At 46.4% G+C, this 19,258-nt stretch overlaps 2 protein-coding genes across 2 annotated transcripts in view; one reads left to right on the top strand and one right to left on the bottom strand.

Annotated features, from left to right (window-relative positions):
• DELE1 (DAP3 binding cell death enhancer 1) overlaps positions 1-8,722 on the top strand; it is a 20,940-nt gene extending 12,218 nt beyond the window's left edge. Inside the window, exons 7-11 of the mRNA XM_081917865.1 lie at positions 2,002-2,095; positions 4,646-4,788; positions 5,877-6,038; positions 7,497-7,614; positions 7,728-8,722. Coding sequence (XP_081773991.1) covers positions 2,002-2,095; positions 4,646-4,788; positions 5,877-6,038; positions 7,497-7,614; positions 7,728-7,975 — 765 coding nt within the window. The 3' untranslated portion in view covers positions 7,976-8,722. The remainder of the gene's footprint in view (positions 1-2,001; positions 2,096-4,645; positions 4,789-5,876; positions 6,039-7,496; positions 7,615-7,727) is intronic.
• On the bottom strand, positions 8,671-19,258 carry PCDH12 (protocadherin 12). The gene is made up of 4 exons (XM_081917741.1): positions 12,676-19,258; positions 11,368-11,465; positions 10,421-10,533; positions 8,671-9,409 (listed from the first exon to the last, which is right to left on the bottom strand). The coding sequence occupies exons 1-4, from the start codon at positions 15,373-15,375 to the stop codon at positions 9,120-9,122; spliced, it is 3,201 nt and encodes a 1,066-aa protein (XP_081773867.1). The 5' UTR covers positions 15,376-19,258; the 3' UTR covers positions 8,671-9,119.

The raw sequence follows: 19,258 nt of genomic DNA, 5'->3' as shown, positions 1-19,258 counted from the left end.
AGGTTTCCCTCCCCCACCACCACCCTGCCGCCTGATTTCTGTGACATGTTCCAAGTCTTCTCTTAGTAGATCCAGGGCATAGACATAGTATAATCAGCGGGCGTAGTATATCAGTGACTTAAGAATTGGTAGGAGACCCCTGGGAAGAGGGATTGATTGATGAACCACCGTGAGGGGAATAGAAGTCTCCTAGCAACTCTCAGCACCCTTAATGAACTATAGTTCCCAAGAATCTTTGAGGGAAATTCCTCCAGGGAATCTTGACTAAACACCACAGTTGCAAAATTAGTTTGATCAAGACTTACAAGAAAGGGACATTTGTTTAAATGTAGGTCAGTAACACACAGACATGCAACTCACACAATTGTGTGTGAATAGCACCACAATTCAGTTCTGAAGCAAACTCCAAGAGCATTTTCTTCTACTACTGCAAATTTAGCATGCATTCTAGAAAAGTAGCACAATTTATGTGTGTAAGCAATACAGTTCTGTTCTACAATAATTGTGCAACAAACATGTAACATGATAAAGAAGGAATCTGTTCTGAACAGATAGAGAATATGATTTAAAATGCATCATTTTGGGCTTTGGGATGTAGCCATTAAAAGTGTGGCCATATGTCATGAGATACATCTGAATGTATCTAAATTTCCAATTGAAAGAAAGGATAATGGCAATTTTGGATATTTTGAACTGATCTCTTACACTATCTTTCTGTTGAGTTTTGAGTTCCCTCTTTCCAGCTGGGGCCTATTCACATGGAGTTGGTATATTAGATTATTTGTAAAGAGTACCAAATTCACAGCCAGGCTAGCATATTTCATGTCACCAAGGTCTGCAGTCAAAAGCAGTGTGAAAATGCCAGGACAGCCACTTGTGACATTTGTCAGTTCGCACCTCTGAACTGCAGGGTCACTGCTATGGCCACATTCTGACCAGCAGTTTCCCAAAGCCCAGTGACAAGTCTACACTTCAGGAAATGACTCCACCTGTCCAGTCTCCTGCTGGAGGATATGGTTGTCAGTATATTAATCTCGATATTCTCAGCAGTGGTAGGAAATCAGACTTTGTGTTCAACACAAGTGGGAGAATGAAATAGTTTTTATCTGTCCATTTGCAAATTGCCGCAGTTGCTCCAGAAAACCATCCACTTCTTCCTTTCTTATTTTTGTGATCCTTAGGTTAAGAGCCATTAGGAAAGGACAGTCTTTCAATTCTCACTCCAAATGTCTGGTGACTGTAGGATTGCCACACAATATGAGGATTTCTTTGGTACAGAACAGAACAGTAATTGTGGGCACCTTTAGAAATTCTGAAGAAGCAACTGCTTCTGAGCAAGTTTTCCTGGGACAAAGAACCTGGGTTGCGAGGAAGGGTTGAAGGATTCCTACTCTCCCTTTTGCATCTCCCCACTTATAGGGGGGTCATTCTCGGGTACTTCGCATATACAGACAACAACAGATATAGGAGTGTCCAAATGATGTGTGATTGCGCATATGTGCAGGCGCTGAACCTGGAAGTAGCCCCCAAACATCATAAAGATGTCACAAAAGGGGTGGGTTTGGAACGTATCCCCCACACAACATGCGGATTTCCTATATGTGAAATTGCATATAGTGAAGAGCACCATCTAAAAAGCCAAACTCTGTCCCAAATCTGCCAAACTCCATCACAATCATTTCTTCCAAACCTTTCTCAAACTGGTGCAAAGGCTCCTGGGATTGCAGTTGCAAAGGCTTATGCGATTGCTAGTCATTTTCTCACTCTTTTAGTGCCTCCCCCCACAGTTTTCCCACTCTCTTCAGGCTGTTTTTGTGCCTTTTACAATTTAATTTGATTGATTGATTGATTGATTGATTGATTGATTTTCCTGGTGCCATATGCATACATAAACACATGTAGGTGGGGAAGATGCCTGTAATGTGAAAGCTAGTGCAAAGAGAGGATTGTCCACAGATGGGCAACCTATACACAGTTTTCATTTTTGCCTCTCCTGTGCAGGGCAATCTGGAAGAGGAGTCGTCTGTTGGTGAAGCTGCTTCTCAAGTGCAGCAGGTGTTTCAAGCCAGCATTTCCGTGGCATCAAACATCCTTGGTAACAGCTTATAGAGTTACTTATCCCGTCTTCGTCAGGCAGGGGCTTCTGTCTTCTACTGTGTCATAGACCTGACAGAGATACTAGAGGTTTAAGCCACTCACTTATGTTAAAAAGGGCAGTGACTCAGGCCCAGTAGCACAGAGTTCTGTAGGTCCCTTTCCTTTCAGTTTTATGCAGTTTACTCAGCCCCCTAAGTATTCCGCATAGGTTTATCTTGTAACATTTGCTGGGAGAGCAGAGCTGTTTGTTCTGGGATGCAGCAAAAACTCCCTCTTTGCCCCCCCCTTTTTTTATATGGCTAAACCTTTCCTTGGTCTTTGGTTAAATCACCTTGGCTTGCTCCATTCTCTTGTATGACCCAGTCTAACTTTGTATACGCTAGTTATCTTGTATATTTGGAAGAACGTCTGCTATATCATATGCTACCATTGATATGCTTGGACATTTGAGATATAAGGAGAGAGGAGTAGAGTCTCAGGGATCAACCTTTGGTCTTTGCCACTCAGTGGGGATGGAATAAAGGATTCCTAGGCTCCAATTCAGCCATGACTACTTCTGAGTGCTGAAGGAAGGGGGGGTGCCTCTGTGGTAGAGGTGGCTAACCTGCAGCCTGCAGATCAAACACAGCCATCCCTAAAAGGTTTTCTGTGGCCCCTAAAGACTCCCGACCCCAAAGGTTTTGGTTTTTAATTAAACAGATCCAAACTGTCCTCTGAACTGTTCCTGGACTGTGTTCACAGAATTCCCAAAATTATATTTGGTCTCCATATTGCTTCTGCAGTCCTTCCATAGAATAGCTGGCTCCATATGCTGAGGGTTTCTGCAGTGCACAGTAGCCTTGGTTAGCTTTCATAAACTCTTTCCTACTGATGGCTGCCCAAGAGAGACTTCTACTACTGTTCTCAGTAATAACTGAACTGCCTGTTCTCCTGGATCATCTCTTTTTGGCAGCCATTGGGGACAGCTGATTGCTGCACTTTAGAGCCAGCAGGCGAAGGGCTCATCCAGACTTGCTTTTGTGCCACACTTTCTAGGCACAGGTCTGCACTTTAAAGTGCTGTGTCCAAGTACCCCTCCCCTTGCCCAGGTACTTTCCCCATGAAAACCCACCCTTAAGCTGAATCAGAGCAAACAGCAATCCGCAGAAAACTCAAGATTGCCATTTGTTCCGCTTCAGCGTTAAAAGAGCAGGTTTCTGCAGGAAAAGCACTGTGGGGGAGGGGGAGTGCTCAGACCTGGCACTTTAAAGCACAGACCTTCGTCTAGGAAGTGCAGCGCAGAAGGAAGTGTGAATGAGCCCTGAGCATCACAGCAGCAGGCAGAAACTCAAAAATCCTTCTGATGAGTCTTAAAATACAGTGGGAGCTTGAAATAATAACAAAGACAGTTAACATGCTGGTCTGGGCTGGGGAGGGAATGAATTAATTAAAACCATGATTTATAAATCTTTATAGAGTTTTTTCTTTTGTGGGGGACGGGTTGCGGGGAAGAGGAGATGGAAGAATTAATAATGTGATTTGCACTGTCTTGAGGGGGGAAATGAATTAATTGGATGAAATGAATTAATTGCTCTATCTTGAGGGAGAAATTGATTTATAAGAGTGGAAATAATAATTAATAATTTTTCGCATGCTGTCCGGGGGGGGGGGAATAATTTGTGCAATTTGGATTCAGTCATGATGGCCATTTTTGTGTGCAGGCAGTGCCGGATGGGTGGCCATGGGGGAAGGTAGGGAAGACAGGGGAAAAAGTTCACCATCACGGCTCAATGGTTTGTGGCAATGATAGAGAGCATGTGTTGAATCAAGAAAGTCTCAGGTTCATTCCTCAGCAACCTACGTTTTCAAAGGGTCTCAAGTTAGAAGGCATGGGGGGGGGGTTCTTTCAATGAAAACTGCTGTTGTTGAGAGTAGATGCCAAGCCTAGATGTACCAAAGGTGTGACTTCATACGAAAGAGCATCATAGGAGCTGTGCTTTAAGGTAGCTTCTTCCAGTGTGTGCCTGGGTACGTGAAATGACATGTGAAATATTTCCCATTTAAGTAAGAAAAAGCATTCATCCCGTGATGACTAGATAAGTAGGTGAGAGTGTGGTGCATTTGAACATTTTTTCACCAGAGTGTTGTTGTTTTTTTGCAACAGCATCCTATTTCACTATTGTCATGTCCTGCCTAGTTAAATAAGATTAAAGGAAGACTTTGCAGAAGTTACATGACCAGCTGCGTAACTGTGTCCAATTTTATGCTCCGTGCCACCTTAAGTACCTGAGTATGTACTGTTCCCTGTGTTTTTAGCTGTAAAACAGAGATAGTAGGACTTGCTGGATGTAGTGTAGTGCAGTGGGAACTTGTCTGAAAATGAATTTTATATATATACATTTTATATTGAATTGCCACTGCCTGCCTCATCTTCACTGCAGGATAGCCTCTGAATTAGCGAATAGTTTGAATCATAAGTGTCCTCCTGAGGGTATTCTCTCTTTGATAATAGGTGCAATCACCATCTCAGGTTAGAATTTGGACCACTGTTTTTACATTATTTCCCCAGGGCTTGAGAACATGCATGACAAGCAGTGGAAAACGGCCTTTTCCTGCTTCAAGCTGGCTGCAGATCAGAACCACAGCAAAGCCCAGTTTAATGTGGGGTTGTGCTACGAACACGGAAGAGGCACCAAGAAGAACGTGGCCAAGGTCCTCCATTCCCGTTTGTTTCTTGGCCTGTGTGTTGCTGCTGTGCACAAGAGGGAAGGAAAGTGGGGGGCAACTTCAGTGTGTGCCATGTGTGTTGGGAGACATAATTTGTTTCTCTTTCTGAGTCACAAGCTTTAACCCAGAGACCTGCAGTGGGATACTTGCTGCAGTTCATCACACACACTGGATTTGTATGTGAAAGTTCCCAGAGTCCATTCCCAGCATCTTCAGGTAGGGCTGGGAATGCTCCCTGCCTGAAACCCCTGAATTCAGCTTCCGGTCATTGTAAGGAATGCTCAGGTGGATGGTCTGACTCAGTAGAAGGCAGCTTCCTGTGTCCCTTTCTCTGATTTTCCCTGATGGTCTTCTCAGCTGATCCCAAGAGAGCATGGCTGTCCCTGTAACACTCACTGTCATAAGAAGCTAGTAACAAAGCAGCTTTATGTGCAACGGTAGGCTAGAGGAGAGCATTTGCCATAACGATGGAGGTGGGCGTAGGGGGCAGCCACTCCATTTGCAGCAGTGACCCAGTTCATCTCTTGCTCCAGGCTGCCTGAGCTTCCTTTGTTTTTGCATCCTTCCTCAAAGGGGGGTCAGGCTCTAGGCAGGAAATATCGGTCCTCCAAGTCACGCCTTTTCCAAGTGTTCCAGTACAAGAGAAACTCATTTATTCAGTTACGAAGAATCTTCCATTATGCCGACACTCAAAGAGAACCTCAGTAGAGGTACTTAATGTCCACATTATAGAAGAGCCTCCAGTTGCATTATGCAACTTGTGCCTGCAGCTTAGTCAAAAGCTACCCTGTAAGGAGCCAATGTTTTCACTCAAGAGAGCTAAAACATTCAGCAAGAGAGAGAAAGATGTCAGGGCTGTCCGAAGGAGTCTCCAGCTGCTGCCCCCTCCTCCCCCCCCAGGCAGGTATTCTACTTTGTAGTAGTTCTTCCTTGCAGTGGGGTTGGGGCTAACATGCCAGGCCACTTGCCTGCCAATCATGTGTGGGACTGAAGCCAGCAGGGAGGAACACTTGCTTGTCTGGCAGGAGCACAGTTTATCGGATGTGTAGTAGTGTCCCTGTTCTCTGTTCTAGGCAGTCTTCTACTACCAGCGGGCTGCTCGCCAGGGACACCCCGTGGCCCAGCACCGCTACACTCAGTGTCTCCTCCGCCACTGCCCAAGAGCAGACAAGATGGAAAATGTGCAGGAAGCCGTGGGTTTGTTGGATGAAGGCGCTGCTGCTGGGCTGACAGAGGTGAACATCAGCTTGAAGAGTTATGGCGTACTGTTCAGAAGTAGAAGTAGGCTGTTCATGGGTGACATGAGAATCCCTTTCTTTTGCTCTTTACAGTTTAGCTGTTTGGCATGCTTAGGTGAGGAGGTGCTCACCTGGCTCAGTCAAGGCATTCTACTACAGGCTGTGCAAATAATAATAATAATAATAATAATAATAATAATAATAATAATAATAATATTTATACCCCGCCCATCTGACTGGGTTTCCCCAGCCACTCTGGGCAGCTTCCAACATAACACTAAAATAAAATAACCTATTAAACATTAAAAGCTTCCCTAAACATGGCTGCCTTCAGATGTCTTCTAAAAGTTTGGTAGTTATTTTTCTTTTCGACATCTGGTGGGATGGAAGGGCATTCCACAGGGCGGGTGCCACTACTTAGAAGGCCCTCTGCCTGGTTCCCTGCGCTGGTGCAGCGAGGGAACCACCAGAAGGCCCTCGGCGCTGGACCTCAGTGTCCGGGCAGAACGATGGAGGTGGAGACACTCTTTCAGGTATACTGGACCGAGGTCGTTTAGGGTTTTAAAGGTCAGCACCAACACTTTGAATTGTGCTCAGAAACATACTGGGAGCCAGTGTAGGTCTTTCAAGACCGGTGTTATATGGTCTCGGCAGCCGCTCCCAGTCACCAATCTAGCTGCTGCATTTTGGATTAGTTGTAGTTTCCGGGTCACCTTCAAAGGTAGCCCCACACAGAGCGCATTGCAGTAGTCCAAGCGGGAGATAACTAGAGCATGCACCACTCTGGCGAGACAGTTTGCAGGCAGGGAGGGTCTCAGCCTGCATACCAGATGGAGCTAATAAACAGCTGCCCTGGACACAGAATTGACCTGTGCCTCCATGGACAGCTGTGAGTCCAAAATGACTCCCAGGCTGCGCACCTGGTCCTTCAGGGGCACAGTTACCCTATTCAGGACCAGGGAGTCCTCCATACCTGCCCATCTCCTGTCCCCGAAAAACAGTACTTCTGTCTTGTTTAACTACTCCTCTTGCTTTCCATCTAGTCACAAACACAAGATCCATGAGCTGCTGTGCCTCTGTTTGTGCTAGGCTTTGTTTGTTCCTTGATATCTATTCTTCAGTTAACTAAAACAAATGTCAGCCTAGTATCTGCCACAATCTAGGTATTTTTAAAGTGAACATAAGCCTTGGCAGCTGGGCTTTTCTTTTTAATTATGCATAGTGATAGATCTGGCTTTGGAGAATGTGCAGTTTTTTAAAAGGCAGTGTATGTGGAAAGGCCCAGGGCAGTGTTTACAGCTTAAGCATGGTCTTTTGCCTTGAATTGGATGGTTCTAAAATAATAATATACTGCATTTCAGGTGCATTGGAGTGGATGATTAATGCTCTTTATACACATGTACTTGCATGTAGGATTCCTCAAGCAGCTTTCATTTGTGTGTTTGCTATGAAAAGGGCACTGGAGTCTCCCAGAACTCACCGACAGCAAGACAGCGTTACCAGGAAGCAGCAGCTGCCGGCTCCAAGGCTGCACAGGAGAGAATCAAAATAATGGCACAGAAGGAGATAGCAGGTACTGAGTTGTGGGAGGGGGGTGGAATGGTGTGGAAATGGTGCTTACTGGAGAATGAATGAAATGTTGGCTACTGCAGTTGTGATAATTATGTGATATTCTCTCTCACTTAGCTACACAGATCCGGGACCAGTCACCACTGGCAGCAAAAACCTCTTCATCCAGCCCTTGCCTTCAGCTCCTGGATCAGCTGCCGGCTTCTCACTTTGGACAGCCAGCTTTTGGCCTGCTTCACTCCTGGAGCACAGGAAGCCTTAGGGATGCAGCAAATAGCTCTGCAAACTGCATGCCTACCACAGCTTTCCCAGATAACCTCAAGCTACAGTCCTTAGCGTGGTCTTCAGGAGTAGCAGTTGGATAACATGGCTAATGAGAAACTTTCTGCTTTAGATGGTGGCTGTGTTACTGGCTGCCACAGTGATCCTTTTAAGAGGCAAATCACATGGGCATAGCCAGCACCTGTTTCCGTCTCTTCCTAAATGTATAACTTCTTATTTGACAGTTTGCCCGCAGCATAAAGAATGATACAGTGGAGGCTATCCATCTAGGCAGCATCAGATTGTGAATGGAGCCAGGATACAGGGCTCCTGCTGAGTGACCCTTGCACCATGGAAGCAAATGTTGCATCTGCAAAATGAACATGGGGAGCCTATAGACTGCAGTTTTGAGGGCCAAGTCTTGAAGCACTTGGTGCTGAAGTTAAGCAGATGTGGACTTGCACATCCCATGTAAAAAGGGGATACAATCATAAGTGGTTTCTGAAAATCAGGCAGGCGATTTCACACTGTAGTCAGAAATGTCTTACAGAAATTGGGGAAGGAGTCTGCCCTAGTCGTCTTTCTCTAAATGATTTGAGCTTACTGAATTTGTTAATTGCACAAGGAATTCTACTGGTTCCCCCCCGCATTTCAGAAAGGAAAGGAGATTTTTAGCCACGCTTCAGAATCTTAAGGGAGCGAAAGGACCTTCTCTCTAATGGGAAGGAAATTTTAATGCAATAGAATAAAAACAGGAAGTGGAGTTTGGGAGGTAGACTGAATAATTCAAAGAACAGAATTTGGTTCCTGAGAGTTTTATTTTTATTATAAATAAATAACGGACTCAAGCAGCAGCTTCTAAATTTCATTGTTGTATAAAAGCTTGGTAATAGGTGAGCAGCACCTGCTGGAGACTCAGTGCCTGACCAAGAAGCAGCATTTCCTTACCTTAGCTCCTGCTCCCACTCAATTCAAAATAATTAAATAGTGGCTGGGGGGGGCAGGGAGCCTTATGCTCCAGTTTGCCTTTCATTGTCCCATAGAGGTATGCTGATTTCCTGCAGCAGGGATGTGGTAAGAACAAAGAGGACTGGCTGCTAGTAGCTGTTCTGGAAGAGATGAAGGTCTCCTTGCTACTGCAATTGCCAGTTCTGTTGCCCAAAGCACTGTCCGTTTCAGCCCCCACATCATCTCTAGTCAGATCTTGGGGCTCGCTACGTTCTGAGAGTTGCTCAAGAGCCCCAATCATCAATCTACCTGGGGACTGACTTTCTGAGCCAAGATCTTCTCAAAAAGTGTATTCATCTCTGAGAGGAAGGTACTGGAGAGCCTGGGCTCCGCTGAGTTTGGCTTGTGCCCAGCTGCTTTGCCAAAGGTTGCAAAAGTGTGAGGTTCATCTCTGCCTGTGGTTTCCTCGCTCAGTGGAGACGGTTCAGCCCCTGGTGAGACAATATTGTCCTTGTAGTCAGTTGAGATGGGAAAGGACAGCCTCGCCATCCATGCTGGGTCTTCCACGTTCAGCTGATCAAGATCCAGCCCTGCAGGGTGGGCGAAAGAATAAATTAGGCTTCATTGATAAGGATAGACTCGGGGCTACATGAGTCGTGTAATTTCATGTGAGTACTGATTTCAGAACTCTGCATCCTGTTAATCTCATTACTCGTTTTAAAATCAAAAGCAAATTTCTACCCCTTAATGTTTCCAATGCTTCTACCCCTTAATGTTTCCAATGCTTTGTGGGTCGAGGGGACACCACAATAAGATTTTTGTTGTTCATCAGCGGTTGACCTAACTGCTGCCCCCTCCATTTCTAGCAGAAGCAACTATGTACTCAGGGTTTTACGCAGAGAGCCAGTGTGGTATAGTGGTTAGAGCAGGCATAGGCAAACTCCGGCCCTCCTGATGTTTGGGATTACAATTCCCATCATCCCTGACCACTGGTCCTGTTACCTAGGGATGATGGGAATTGTAGTCCCAAACATCTGGAGGGCCGGAGTTTGCCTATGCCTGGGTTAGAGTGATGGAAAGAGACTTGGGAGACCAGAGTTCAAATCCCTGAAGCTCACTGGGTGACCCTGAACCAGTCACTGCCTCTCAGCTGAACCTACTTCACAGGCTTGTTGTGGAGATTAAATGAAGAGGATGAGGACCATGTATGCTACCTTGAGCTTGGAGAAAAAGGGAGTATTTTGAATAAATAGATAAGCCTGTCTACCTCCTTCCTTGGAGGCTGGATGGCCATCTGTCCTGGATGCTTTAGTTGGGATTCCTGCATTGCAGGGGGTTGGGCTAGATGACCCTTAGGGGTCCCTTCCAACTCTATATAATTCTGTTATTCTACCTTGATCACTAGGAAGAGGATCCCAGCAATGCACTATTCCTGTGTCTTTTCCTAGGTAGCATATTACAGAACAGGGATTAGAGACAGAAACATTTCTATGCCTAGTGTGCCATTACGTGATACGCCCGTGAAAGGATAAGATCAGCTAGGATACACCTTAAGAGAATGCACCACTGAGACGGAGGAGACACGAGTGATGGTATCTCACCAGATGGGCAGTCCAGTAGGTTCCCTAGCTCCTTTCCCAGCAGCTCCCAGTCATGATGTTCACAGCCGCTGCCCTCCTTGGTGATGAGATCCTCAACATTTGAATTGGGGTTCCTGTGGAAAAGGAGAAGCATCTTAGGTGATTGGGCCTTCACCCAACACAGGAGAAACTGCCCCTTCCATTGAACTGCTTAGCCTGTGCTTTGCAGAGATCCCACAGTGACAAGCCTAAGGGGATATGCCCAACAGCAGCAGTGGATAAGAGAGAACTTTCATTAACTGTTAATAAACAAAACCACAGTACTATGCCTTATACAACCTTCATTGTAAGAGAAGCATTAGACATTCAGCACATTATCAGTCAACTCTTTAAAAAAATGTAGGAACTGGCTACACCTCTACTGAAGACTTCCTCTCAGCAAAAGTGCCTGGTTCTTTAAAGGTAAAGGTACCCCTGACCGTTAGGTCCAGTTGTGGACGGCTCAGGTTGCGCGCTCATCTCGCTCTATAGGCCGAGGGAGCTGGCATTTGTCCGCAGACAGCTTCCGGGTCATGTGGCCAGCATGACAGCTGCTTCTGGTGAACCAGAGCAACCACAAATGCCATTTACCTTCCTGCCGGAGTGGTACCTATTTATCTACTTGCACTTGACGTGCTTTCAAACTGCTAGGTGGGCAGGAGCTGGGACCGAGCAATGGGAGCTCGCCCCGTCTCAGGGATTCGAACCGCTGACCTTCTGATCAGCAAGCCCTAGGCTCTGTGCTTTAGACCACAGCGACACCCACGTCCCTTATCTTTAAAGGTACAGGACCTATTAAACAGTGGGCAAACCTAACACCTGTGATAGGGAGACAAGTTTCTAGAGGACATGAGGAATAGGCCAGTCATTTCCAGTGAAGGAGAAAAGCTGCTTTACAAGGCTGGGCATATAAGGTGCACAAAACTCACCTGCAAGAAGCATTCTTGGCAGTGTACTTGTTCCCTCTGTGGTTGGGCTTTGGCTGCACTTGGCCCTGATGCAGTAGAGACAACAACTGCGAGATTTGCTGAAAGACAGGAAGAGCCGGTATCCGCATACAATCCTGACCAGAGCTGTTTCCTAACAGGATATCCCCACTCCCCTATGCTCCGCTTGGGCTATTTATAATGTCTAGTCCTCTTCCCCTCTCTGCAAGAAAACAAGCCATTTGTGTCTATCTGCATCTCTGTTTACTCACAGCAGCTACCACTCATCATGCAAAGCTGACAACCGCTGCAGCGTTACAGTGGTTTGAATGATTCTGAACTTGCCAAGTTGGACAGTTTCCTCTGACAAAACAAAATTCCTTCCAGTAGCACCTTAAAGACCAACTAAGTCAGTTCTTGGTATGAGCTTTCGTGTGCATGCACGCTTCTTCAGATAAGAAGTGTGGTATCTGAAGAAGTGTGCATGCACCCGAAAGCTCATACCAAGAACTGACTTAGTTGGTCTTTAAGGTGCTACTGGAAGGAATTTTTTTTGTTTTGACTATGGCAGACCAACACGGCTACCTATCTGTAAGCAGTTTCCTCTGAGTAATTTCTACTGCACACTCTAGTTGCAAGCCTACATAGGTTGGCATTGCTTATAAATCTAGCAACCCTGAATAGAACAGTGGAGGAACTAAATCTCACCCCTTGCCCACCATTGGCAGCTCAAAGACGTAGCCATGCAGTGCCACAGCTAAGTGTTTTGAAGCCTGGGCTCCCAATTCCTTTCGTCCCTCGTCTCTCTGGGATCTGTCACTACACAAATTAAAAGGATGATAGGTGAAGTGGCAGAAAGTTGCAAAACAGAAGCTGCCCCTGAACTGACTTCTGTGGAAAGTGATTTGTAAAACCAGAGCGACATATTTGAGGCTGAAATCCTAGACGCATAATACAGAGCAATCCCCGTTACACACCATGGGACAGAACTTCCAAGTAAACCTCCTGCACAGGACTGCCCTGTAAGCAATGCTGAAATAAAAGGGGTAGAAATAAATCCTGCTACTTCTGTTACAAGTGTTTACTGCTCAGATAAAGAAAACACAGAAACTGGTGCAAAAATACAATTCTGCCAGATCCTACTGACTAGTTGTCATGGCTTTTTAGAACAGAATAATGTGTTCTTTCCTCGCCCCATCAGCCATATTCAATAGATGAACCTATATATCCCTATTCTTACTATATATCCCTATTCTGCTGTACCTACCCCTTTCCCACAACCCACCCTGTTCCCGTCCTGAAGTCTCTTACCTGGACAGGGGCAGATTCCATGGCCAGTTGTCCTCCGGGGCCTTGCTCAGCAAGAGCTGCCAGAGAAAGCCTCACAAGGCTTCTCAAGATGTGCTGGCGACTAGGAGCCTCTTCTGGACCTGCCTTCGCCTTTTCCGACAAGTGGTCTTTAGGCCAGAAGATGGAGTCGAGGAGTTTTTTATCCGTGGGCTGCACATCCCGAGCGGTGGGGCTTCTGAACCTTTGTGCATAGCAAGGAGCCTGCTCAGCAAGGCTGCTGGAATTTCTCTGGTTCCTGAGGGTCCTGTACAGAGTGGGGGTCATGTGGCATGGCACCCCCAAGGCCTTAAGCCAGGCAGCTTCTGATGGATTCTCTATCTCAGCTGGGGGCTGCTGGGTATCCTCCTGTCGCAGCACAGGCACAACATGGATGTCTGCTTTCTGGATGGGCTTGGGGGGTTTCTTCGGCTGCTGTTGGCTGTAAGCCTGCTCTGCTTCCCGACAGTTATATGCCATGCTGCCGTGCTTCTCCCTTTTACACAGGGACATAATCAACCCCAAGCCTACCAAAGAGATGGCAAGCAACCCTAGAAGGCAGATTCCCGTCACTACAGAGGGGCTGAGGGGCTGGGACACCGGGAAAGAATCAGGCATGCGCTCACAATGCCTCTTGAATGTGATCTTCACCAGAAATCTGGTGGAGAGTGGCACCGGGCCTCGGTCACTCACAGATATCACCAGGTCCCATTCCCTGCCCAAAAGGCTGCTAGCATTGCTACCATTCAGATAAAGCTGCCCAGACTGGGGATCAAGGACACAGATGCCGGCTTCATTGCCACTCAGGATGCTGTAGAGCAATGTCCCATTCAGACCGGAGTCTGCATCGGTTGCCAGTATAGTGAGCAGAAGGGGTGCATTAAGCGAGGCAGCTAGTTCGGAGCTCCCTTCTTCCTTGGGCACCAGCACATGTCCAGTGTCAGGATCCACAAGAGCAGTGACACTTGCACAGCCACCTTCCAGCTCTGGCTTTATTACCACTGGGGAATTGTCATTCACATCAAGCACAGTGACCGTCACGGAAACGTTGGCCGATAGCTGAGGCTGGCCCATATCTTCTGCTATTACAAGGAAGTCAAGGCTGGTAATCTTCTCGGCATCAAAAGCCGCATGGGCCCTGATTTCCCCAGTGCTGGCATCAATAGTGAGCCACTCTAGAACTAGTGGATCTGGGATTCTGTACACAACTTTCCCATTAAGGCCGGAGTCTGCGTCTTGGGCCCTGACCATAACTAAAACGGAAGGTGGCTCACTGTTCTCTGCAATGGAAACATGATAATGGTTTGTTTCAAAGCAGGGCATGTTGTCGTTGACATCACTGACATGGACAGTGAAATGTCTGGTTATGGCCAGCAGTGGGGTCCCTCGGTCCTGGACCAGCAAGCTCAGGTGGTGCTGTGTCCAGCTCTCCCTGTCCAAGGGGGCATTTGTTAGCAACATGTAGCTGCCAGGCGAGAACCTTTTCAAAGCAAAGTGTTCTTCACCTTGCCTGATGTAACAATCCACCTGCCCATTACGGCCTGAATCAGGGTCAAATGCTGTCACTAGAGCAACAAAGCTGCCCTGGGGTTGAGCTTCTGATAGTACGGCTGCTTGTTTTGCCCAGGTGACTTGGATCTCAGGCGTATTGTCATTGACATCCAGAACACGTATGAAGAGCTTGCAGTGAGCTGGAATGGAGTTGGCACCCTGGTCTCTGGCTTGCACCTCCAACTCATAGGCTGAGTTCTTCTCATAATCCAGTGACTGCTGCAAAAGGACACTGCCAGTGTGACGCTCCACAGCAAACGTTCTTAGCACCTCCTCAGAAACATGTTTGCTGAAGGAGTATTCAATCTCTCCGTTAGGTCCTTGATCAGGATCAGTGGCAGTGAGGTTGATCAGAAAAGTCCCGGGTAAAGCGTCTTCCCTGATCTCCACCGACACAGAACCCTGGGCAAACGTGGGGCTGTTATCATTGGAGTCCAGCACATGCACAGTCACAACAGTGGTCCCAGATCTAGGGGGCACTCCATGATCAACTGCAGTCAAGACCAACTCAAACGAGGAGTAGAGCTCCCGGTCCACTTCTTTAATGACCACCAGCTCTGCCTGCTGAGTTCCGTCAGAACTGGCTGTGACCTCTAAGGCAAAGTGCTCACTGGGCGACAAGAAGTAGGAACAGAAAGCATTAGAGCCAGCATCTGGGTCCAGGGCTCGGCCCAAAGGGATTCGAGTCTGTAAGGATACACTTTCAGATATCTCCAGTTCCAGTGCTGCTTGAGGAAACCGAGGCCCATTGTCGTTGATGTCCAAGACGTGGATCTCCACATGGATCAGGGTGAAGTATTGGGCCGCTAGAACGCTGAATGAGAGGACACACGGGTCTCTGTGGTGGCAGAGCTGCTCCCTATTCAGCCTTCCTGTGGTGCTCAGCAAACCGTCTCGAGAGTCCATCTGTATGGGAAACACTGCAGAAGACTGGAGCACCTGAAAGGTTCCCCAACTGCCCTCGGTCCGGCCAATTTCTTCCGACAGCCTTCCCAGAACAGTCCCAGGCTGTACTTCCTCCAGAATCTGATACTGCATGGTGAATGTAGAAACTTCCTGACAATCCATCAGCAGAAAAAAAGAGCACAATATCAGAACACATAACGCCAAGGACATTCTTCTGAATGGTGGCATTGCAAATTTCAACCCCTCTGTAAGTGGGGTTGGTCTGAAAGTTGACTATCCTAAAGACTCCAAGAGAACACAAAGCCTTCCTTAGAAGCAAGATCCATTTCCACCTTTCTTGCTGCAGGAAAATCAGACTCTCCAGATAATGCCAGCGATTGTCCAACTGCTTCTCTTGCTAGCGCTCAACCCCCCCTGAGCTGGGGGCTTGGAAAGAGCAGAAAGCGTGTATTCTGCCCCCCTAGAAATGCAGACTTCGCCCTGCAGCTTCCTGCCAAGGCCATTTCCTAGGGAAACTCCACCTACAGGAAAGGGGAGGTAGACCAGCTGCACAATGGCTAGCTCTAGGTGGGATTTGCAAGGAAGCTAGGGACAGGAGTGGTCTCGCCTACATCCCAGAGCAGAGGTAATGCACAAATCTAGGGCGTGGTGATGATGAGCCTATACCTAACCTAGATATGCCAAAGCAAATAGCACACATGGATCTGCTTGGATCCGATTCTAGGGATCTGCCCCCTCTTGCCCAAGGTGTTCTTGTGTAGTGTGAACAGTAGGCTGACCTGCCAAAATCCACAGGATGAAGGGTTTTGTGGCACAGAGATCACTATTATCACCTACTAAATGTGACAGCAAGGACAACTCTACTTCCTCTCCCCATATGTAATAATAATAATAATAATAATAATAATAATAATAATAATAATAATAATAATACATTTTATTTATATCCCACCCTCCCCGGCTAGAGCTGGGCTCAGGGCGGCTAACACCAGTAAAATTACAATAAAAACATAATAATAAATTTTATTCTACCCTGATTACAGCTGCCCCTGCTCCTATTCTCTCTTGAACACTGTCTACCACTCTGACTGTCCCATCATGTCTTAACCCTCCTGCAGACTGTTTAAACTGAGAGCGGATGTTGCAAACTGCAAAATATAAACCCTTTACAAAGACACGAGGTCCATCAACATGAGAGACTACAGCTGTTCGTGTTTATGAAAGAGATGAGGAAAGAAGGAATTTCACATGAGGAAGCAGCAGCGTTGTCCATACTTCCCGTTTTTGTTATTTGTTTAAAAAGGATTGTCACACTGCGTGTCATTTTACAGAGAAAATATGGAAGAAGAAAAGGAAATATGCCTGTTCCTATGCACCGGGAGGTAGGCGGGAATGTCAACAAAAGGGAGAGACATTGTGAATCATGTAAGCAAACACAGTTACCATGTTAACATTATCCACCAAGTATTATTTTGTCTGGATTAAAGAATCCAGTTCTTAATAAAGATTGTGCAGCAGAGGGAGCGCTAACATCACCAAGTTAAATCGCTGACTGTGGCTCTCTGTTAGAAGATCTTGCTGAAAAGATTGCCAGCAAAAAGGTTCTTGAGGTGTGTTCAGGAAACCAAAAAAAGCTTATTTAGCACATCTGAAGATACAAGTTCCCAGATATATTGCCTCAAGATTGCTTTGTCAGGGAATCCAAGAACTGTAACCCATAGCCCCTCACATTTACCTTCCCACTTAAATACACAATCCCCTCCAAAGCTCCTACAGTGGGGTAGGAGAGCTGGCGGGGAGAAATCACATCTGAAACCCAATGTGCCACTTTGGTTTCAGATGGGTAAAGGTAAAGGGACCCCTGACTATTAGGTCCAGTCGTGGCTGACTCAGGGGTTGCAGCGCTCATCTTGCTTTACTGGCCGAGGGAGCCAGCGTACAGCTTCTGGGTCATGTGGCCAGCATGACTAAGCCGCTTCTGGTGAACCAGAGCAGCACATGGAAATGGCATTTACCTTCCTGCCGGAGTGCTACCTATTTATCTACTTGCACTTTGACGTGCTTTCGAACTGCTAGGTTGGCAGGAACAGGGACTGAGCAACGGGAGCTCACCCCATCACGGGGCTTCAAACCGCCAACCTTCTGATCGGCAAGTACTAGGCTCCGTGGTTTAACCCAGAGCGCCAGCCACATCCCATGGGTCAGATGGGTAGACGAGTCTAAAAAGCCCAGGACACAAATTTTCATGGCCTTCTAGCGGCTCATTTACCAGAAGCGATGCATTTAGTGTTAGCTCTGGGAGTATATACCAGATTCTGACCAGAAAAAGCCTCCTAGAGCAAAATATAGATCAGGATTATAGCAACGTACTCTATGTGGGGCTTCCCTCATGCTAGATCTGGAAGCTGCAGTCGGTGCAGAATGCTGCAGCACAATTGGTGACAGGAATGTCAGCATATAGTACCTGTGCTCTGAGATTTGCACCGGTTGCCAGTTTGCCAAAAGGTCAAGTTTAAGGTGTTACTATTAGTATATAAAGTCCTTAAAAACCAGATTATGTTCCCCCTCATGTGCCAGTTCAGCCACTTTGATCTGCAGAACTTGTACTGTTACAGGTGCCACACATAAAACCGATTTTAAAAGGTAAAGGTAAAGGACCCCTGACAGTAAAGTCCAGTCGTGAACGACTCTGGGGTTGCGGCGCTTATCTCGCTTTACTAGCTGAGGGAGCCAACGTTTGTCCGCAGTTTTTCCGGGTCATGTGGCCAGCATGACTAAGCCACTTCTGACCGGAGCAGTACCTATTTATCTACTTGCACTTTGACGTGCTTTCGAACTACTAGGTTGGCAGGAGCTGGGACCGAGCAACGGGAGATCACCCTGTCGTGGGGATTCAAACCGCCGACCTTCTGATCGGCAAGTCCTAGGCCCTGTGGTTTAGACCACAGCGCATTTGTAAAAAAAATGTATTAAAGTGGCAGCACCTACACTTTGGAATTCCCTGTCTACTGACATTAGACAGTCACCTTAACTGTACAGTGGTACTTCAATTCTCAAACGTCTTGAAAGTCAAATGTTTCGGTTTTTGAACGCTGAGAACCTGGAAGTAACTGCTTCGGTTTTTGAATGCTTTTCGGAAGTCAAACATGCTACACAGCTTCCATTTTGAGTTTTCCATAAGTAAATTCTTCCAGAAATGCATGCTTCGGTTTTCGAACGTTTCGGAAGTCGAATGGTGTACCGGATCGGATTACGTTTGAAAACTGAGGTACCAATGTCCTTTTTTGGGGGGGGGGGGGAACAAGCCTACCCAGATATGCAGAATGTTGATGTGTGTTTTGTCTTCAGTTTATCTTTCCCAATGTTTCTCTTTTTTAAACAACATTTTATTGATTGTTTCAAATAGTTTTAGAAGTTTTTACTGATTTTTTCTTCTCTTTGTAAAACATTTTGAGGATTTTACAATCTAGTGGAATATAAATTTCATGAAATAAATGAATATTTCTCTGTATATGAGGAAAGAGGACAAGAGATCATCAACAGAGTATTGCCCTCCGGAAACTACAAAACCCAGTATATTGAGGAAGAAGTCATGGCTGTAAACTGATATAAAAATGTAAGTTGATCATATAAATACCCCAAGGCAAAACGAGTTATGAAACATCCTGTACACTAAAGTTTGAATACCTGACAGTAATTTGGCCAGGCCTTTGGAGGGTGTGTGCAAGTTTATAACCACATGAATGTGCTGGGAAGGCAAAGAGACCTTCATTTTCCTTGCTGAAGCCAGGGTTGGGGGGTTGGGGAGGAAAAGGCGGCAGCAGAGCTAAAAGTAAGAGAACATAACACAGAGAAGTGGGCAATGCTCCAAGCAGGACAGGAAATGGAGCTCAAAGTCCGTCAACAGAGAGAAGCTACAAGCAAAGAAAATTGCTGATCTAATTTCCTGCCTTCCAACCAGTAGAATCCACTTGGACATCACTCACACTCAACTTACAATCCATTGTTTTCGCTGGATTGGATTTTACAATTTAAGACAAGCACCTGGAAAAGATTTGCCAGAACAAAAGATGTAGAACTTACAAGAATATCTCCGCTTCAGCCCGCTTGT

Source organism: Podarcis melisellensis, assembly GCF_964234715.1.
Source record: "Podarcis melisellensis genome assembly, chromosome: 7".
Lineage (NCBI taxonomy): Eukaryota > Metazoa > Chordata > Lepidosauria > Squamata > Lacertidae > Podarcis > Podarcis melisellensis.
This window is presented reverse-complemented; position numbering and strand designations above follow the sequence as displayed.